Consider the following 5,874-nt stretch of genomic DNA (forward strand, 5'->3'; position numbering starts at 1 on the left):
GAAGAGGCCACACTTGAAGAAGAAGGTTCTGTTTCACCACGATAATGCCAGAATCACTGAACAAAAAATAAACGAACTTAACTTCCAAAAATTAGTTCCACATTCACTGTACTCACCTGATTTGGCCCCAGTGACTTCCACCTTTTTCCAAATTTAAAATAATTCTTGGTTGGAAAGAGATTCCACTCAAATGACAAAGTCATCTCTGAAGTAAACGAGTATTTTGCACACCTTGACAAATCGACCTATTGTAATGGCATAAAAAAGCTAGAACATCGCTGAAATAAGTGCATTGCTAACAAAGAAGACTACAATGAAAAATAAAAAAGTTTTAACATTATTTTGTTTGTTGTTCTATTTCAGGCCGCGAACTTTCCGAACAGCCCTCGTACTTGATCTTTATGTACAGTACAGTACCTCTGAACCAAATCATACACAATAGATAATTTTAATAGTGCGATTAGTGTTTTAAATTTAAATATACGTGCACAGATAATGAATAACAGAAAATTTATAATTTGTTACAGATATTATTTATAAAAAGTTCGAGAAAGGATGAAATTTATAATTAAGACGAGTCGGAATATTTTTTTGAATTTGTCACACGCATTTAATATAGTTAGATGAAACAATAAAATTAACTAAGTTTTGTATACCTCTGAAAGAGAAATTTTCACAAATCTTGCTTAACAAATTATAAAGTTTAAATGTAAAAGTTATTGAACAATTTTGAATAAAGAATAGGTCTATTCTCCGTAGGTTACTTTCATCAGAAAAAATTTTTTAATGCTTTAGTTAGGATTGACAGTTCTTTCTGTCAATAGATATTTTGTGCTTTTGAATATCAGTTCAAAATCTGTGTTAAGAAACAACACTTTTCAAATTTACAGAAATTTCATCTATCCAGTTCCATAATAGATACAGTATATCTGTAAATATATTTAATCAAATTTGTATGACCATTTTTCAAATTAAAAGTATAGAATTCTTGTATAAATTATTTAACGATTATTAAATAAATAAACAAAAAAGTAATGTTGCATTTGTACTGTAATGTTTTCGTAGTAAGTTATTTTTGTTTGTGTTGCGTAGAAAAATATAAAGTGAAGTGATATTCGGTGTCTATATTTAAGTTTCCACAGGATTTGATTTGAAAAGCAAGCCAATGGAATAGAGAATTTGTAGAAAAAAATAACTTATTATTTAAAATGTTTTAACAATTATGCATTAAAAACTATGAATTATGTTTAGGTGAAAATTATATTAACTATCTTAAATTATATTAACTATATAACTAATCTGCATTTCCACTTAGCATATTCTGTTGTAATATATATAAAACATTAAATACAAGTTTTTGTAAGTTTAAAAATACTGTATTGTCTAATAAAGAATGTAAAAAAAAAACTTAATTTGCAATTTACATTTGTTGTTTTTGATTTTTTTATTATTATAGTAAATGTACAAAAATGCTTTATTGAAATGAAAAACAGATAAAAGTTACTTGTTGATATTTAAAACTCTCTCAACATTAAAATCTTTGATGTCACGTAATTTAGTTTAATTGAAAATTTTTCAATCATTTTAACATTAATGTCAATACACACAAGAGCTAGTGAAATTATAAATAAGTGCCTTTTATCGAGTTTTAGATGAAATGTCTATAATTATAACGTCTGCCCGCTCTCAAAACTCTTACAAAGTTTAGGCTAATTGATCAACATTTCCAGTAGGTTGACGTCATTCAGCCGACCAATCAGCGCATTGTGTCATCTGGATATTTAGTCGCACGCAATGATATTGCCAAGGAAAGAATTGATAAATGGCTACTCACTTTTTTTTTTTTTTTTAAAAATGTCCTTATTTTAATTTATTTATTTGTTATAAACTGGTATTAGTTTATTTCATTATTTTTCCGATAACTATAATGCATTTCGTCAAGGACAGGAAAACTATAAACACAGAACCTGCATTTTTAGTTAAAAATAGGCTACTACAAATAATTATCAACAAATGGTTTTTACACATTTCATTGATTTTTGATAATTTTCTTCTAAGTTCGAAATTGAAGTCCGTAAGATCGAGACTGTCCTTTTAATTCTCATTCCCTTTCAAAAACTTAGGCCCTGTACACACTAGGCGTTTTTCAACGCGCGTTTAACGCCGAGCTAACGCGCGTTAGCTCGGAGTTCAACGAGCGTTAGTTCGGCGTTTAGCACTGGCTCAGTTTGGAAATGGACGAGAAAGTAATTGATTGTGTGTGCTCCTCCATCGTCGCTATAAGGCAGCACATATATCTCAAAGCGCCCGTAAAGTGCCCGCAAAACGCGCGTTTTAACAAAAATCTATAAACGCGCGTTAAACGCGCGCTTGGCGTTTGAGTGTGTATGGCTACATAGAACTCTTGGTTCTTTAAAACGCGCGTTGAAAAACGCCTAGTGTGTACAGGGCCTTACTATCTTAAGGACATGGTTGAGCAGTCATTTTTAAAAGTTTCGTCAATTATGTCATAAGTTTCAATATTGCTTTTTCCGAGATAAATACTAAACTTTCTAAGTTTTCTTTTTGAATTTAATACAGTCACTAACAACGACCTCCAAGGAAAACATTAACACTGGCCATTATTTTGAAGGTTATTTCGCACGCACTTTTTTTTAATAATGTTTCCGAAAAAAATGGCCGTTGATTAAAAGTGACCATTATTGAAGATTTAACTGTATACGTAAACTATTGTCATTCATAGCCAAACGATCGTCTTAAATACTAGGACCATAAATTCGCTATTTTTAATAATTAATACTAAGTAATTTGCTACTAGAGGTAGACGTTAGGCACCATACTGCATTATATCACGTGATACTGCAACGTCGTAACACAGCGGAAGAAAAAGAAAAAGAGGGATACTAGATAATCCGAGTGCAGTACATTGAATATTACAATTTTCTATAATTCAACTGGTATTTGTGCCTGTTATTCTGGGAAAACGTTGCGAAAAACAATTACAATCAGTAAAAGTTAGCGTTCGGATGGCCGATCGGTCAAGGTGGCAGTCTACCGCTCTGGGGTACCCGGATCGAAGCCGGAAGGGTCAAGGAGTCCCCAGGAATTTTTCGGGGGTGGTCCGTCCGTTCATGTCGGGCCCCGTCTCTCACCACCCGGTCGCCCCATTGTGGGCCTGGCCGAACCCATAATGAGTCTGCTATAAGAGGCCTTCTTAGTGCCACAGGGCGGAAAGAGTATAAAAAAGAGTCTTAACCACCTTGTTTTTCCAGTTGTTTTCCATTTAATTAGAAAAATCCCAATTTGCCAATTTGCTTTTGTGACTTCACGAACCCTAATGTGTCAGTTTGCTCTAGTGAATTACTAAAGAGTTGGTCATAAAATACTAATTCAGCTCAATGCACATGATGTATTCTGATGAATTTTCAAATTAAATTCTAAAGAAATTTACGAACGAATGAGTTAGTTTATATCGTGAAAAAAATGGCATCCGACAATGCTGACGTTTCTAAATCCATTCAAACATATAAATTGTGGATTAAAAGCTGAATGACATAAATAACTGTTCACCTGAAGTGAGAAAAAAACTATTCGGATAAGACTACATTAGCAACATTCGTAACTTCGATTTTAGAAGCAGCCAGTTTGTTGTAAACTGGCTGTTTCTTAAATAGATTGTTGAATCGGTTAAAATGTCCAGTGAAAATAAAAATAACGATGACATCATTCTCGTGTAACTCGTTCGACTTTATGAACACATCTTAATACAGCAAATGGTCTGATGACAGAGTGATAAAGTTAGCAGGCCGCTCTGGAGACCCAAGATTAGACCCGGACAGGTCGAAAAACACCAATAATTTTTCAGATGATCCGTCAGGATTAGTAGCGCCCGTATCTTATATTTGGTTGCCCCATTGTATGAGCATGGCTAAACCCATGGGCTTGCTAAAAGAAGCGTTCTTAGTGCCCACAGAACAGAGAGAGTTAAAAGAACAGGAAAAAACATATAACGTGAATATTTATTAAATAACATTAACACTTTAAAAGCTTAATAAACAGTAAATTTTTATTTATATTGAGCGTTTATTCAAAAGTACATATAATAAACATTAAACATTAATATGAAATACATTTTAAAATATAAAATATTTTTCATTAAAAATAATATTTAAATTTATTACCACCACACGAGGGCGTTTGTAAACGAAAGCGTGGGGAAGTGGATGTTTGTTGATTTCTATGGCCGGGAGAAATCAAAAGTTGCTATAAGTCTAAATAGATAAAAATTCTTTATTTATAATTTGTTATTAACATTCTATACGTGTAAATTTTATAAATGGCGATTTCATTACTGTGTTACATAAAAATTTAATAAATCATTTTATTCAATTAGAATCACATCAAGTTACTGTAAATAAATGAATGAATTCCTTAATAATTCAGTATGTGATAAGTTCAAACGTTAAATTCTCAATCTTCAGATAATGTTTGAACTGTTTATTAGTATTGAAGGCCATTTTTAATTTTCCAGTTTATTTTCTTGCCAATAATAATAATATGTTTTGGTTTAGATGTTTAAATAATCCTGTTGAAAACTCTGCTTCATATTTTATGAGGAATTCATATTTTTTGCATAAAAGTACTGTTGCAACTTTTCCAGCAGTAAATCGTGTGAATGGATTTCATTCATGTATTAATTATGAAAATACAAGATGTAGAATGAATGTAATTTGCAGTTACACTCAGTATCGGAAATTTTCTATGGCACCTCTCGTTACGTCTGTTGCGACTTCAAAACCGGTGGAAATGGCACAGGAACTATTGGAGTGGATACATTTGCACTCCGGAATGCCGTGGTGGATGACTTTACTTTCTACGACTGTTACTCTTAGACTCGTGTTGTTTCCGTTAGTTGTTTATCAGCAATATATTTTAGCCAGATATGAAAATTTATTACCAGAAATTAAAAATCTTTCTGTAGCACTAAAGAAGGAAGTAGATCTAGCAGTAAAGATGTTTAAATGGGATGAAAAAGTTGCCAAAATACAATTTAAGAAAAATGTAAGTTAAATTTTATGTAATTTAAAGATTTATTATAAAATATAAATTTAAGTCTTTAATTAATTTTAAGAGTAAAATAGGTCTGCTAAAACAAAAATCAGTATCTTATTAGGGTTATAAGCTGCAGCAGGATGTTTGTTATTCCTGGATGAACAAAAGCAATGAATTCAGGAATGTAAAATATCTAGATGATCTATAAAATTTGCCTCACATGTTAACTTACCAGATGAAAAATTATAAGTGGAGGACAAACTGTTCTGAAAAAGAGGACATTATAGATATGTTTAAACCAGTGATTCTCAAACTTTTTCGATCCACCGCCCCCTTTGTTCCATAAAGTTATACCCAATGCCCCCTAATTCATTTTCTCTTGTGTGAGAAAAGGATTGGAAATATTCTTAGGAAAACTTTTCTATGAATCTCACACTTTGTGCCCTAACTGTACATTGTTCTCATCATCTGGAAACCATTAAATGCAATGTTTCCTCTGATCAGCCCCAATTTTACCTTCGGTCACCATTCAATACCCTCCTCCAGCGCCCCCTAGATCTATTCATCGCCCAGAAGGGGGCGTTATTGCTTACTTTGAGAAACGCTGAGCTAAAATAAAAGTCAATGTGTTAGAAATATTCAAGTTGTGACCTTCAATAAAAAATAAAAAATATATAAAATGTCAACATTTTATATATATTCCGTCGAATTTTTATATATAGAATTTGTCTGCCGTCGCCCCTCTATATTTCCTTAACGCCCCCCAATTCTCTTTGAGCCTTCTACTGCCCCCCTGAAAGCCTCCAGCGCCCACAAGGGGGC

The 5,874-nt window shown here is 32.4% G+C and overlaps 1 protein-coding gene across 1 annotated transcript in view; it reads left to right on the top strand.

The window, feature by feature from the left end:
* Window positions 1-4,214: 4,214 nt before the first annotated feature.
* LOC111637329 (mitochondrial inner membrane protein COX18-like) overlaps window positions 4,215-5,874 on the top strand; it is a 21,852-nt gene continuing 20,192 nt past the window's right edge. Inside the window, exon 1 of the mRNA XM_023382808.1 lies at window positions 4,215-5,061. Coding sequence (XP_023238576.1) covers window positions 4,558-5,061 — 504 coding nt within the window. The 5' untranslated portion in view covers window positions 4,215-4,557. The remainder of the gene's footprint in view (window positions 5,062-5,874) is intronic.

Source organism: Centruroides sculpturatus, unplaced genomic scaffold, assembly GCF_000671375.1.
Source record: "Centruroides sculpturatus isolate CEXI.00-Female unplaced genomic scaffold, Cexi_2.0 scaffold1020, whole genome shotgun sequence".
In the NCBI taxonomy this organism is placed as follows: domain Eukaryota; kingdom Metazoa; phylum Arthropoda; class Arachnida; order Scorpiones; family Buthidae; genus Centruroides; species Centruroides sculpturatus.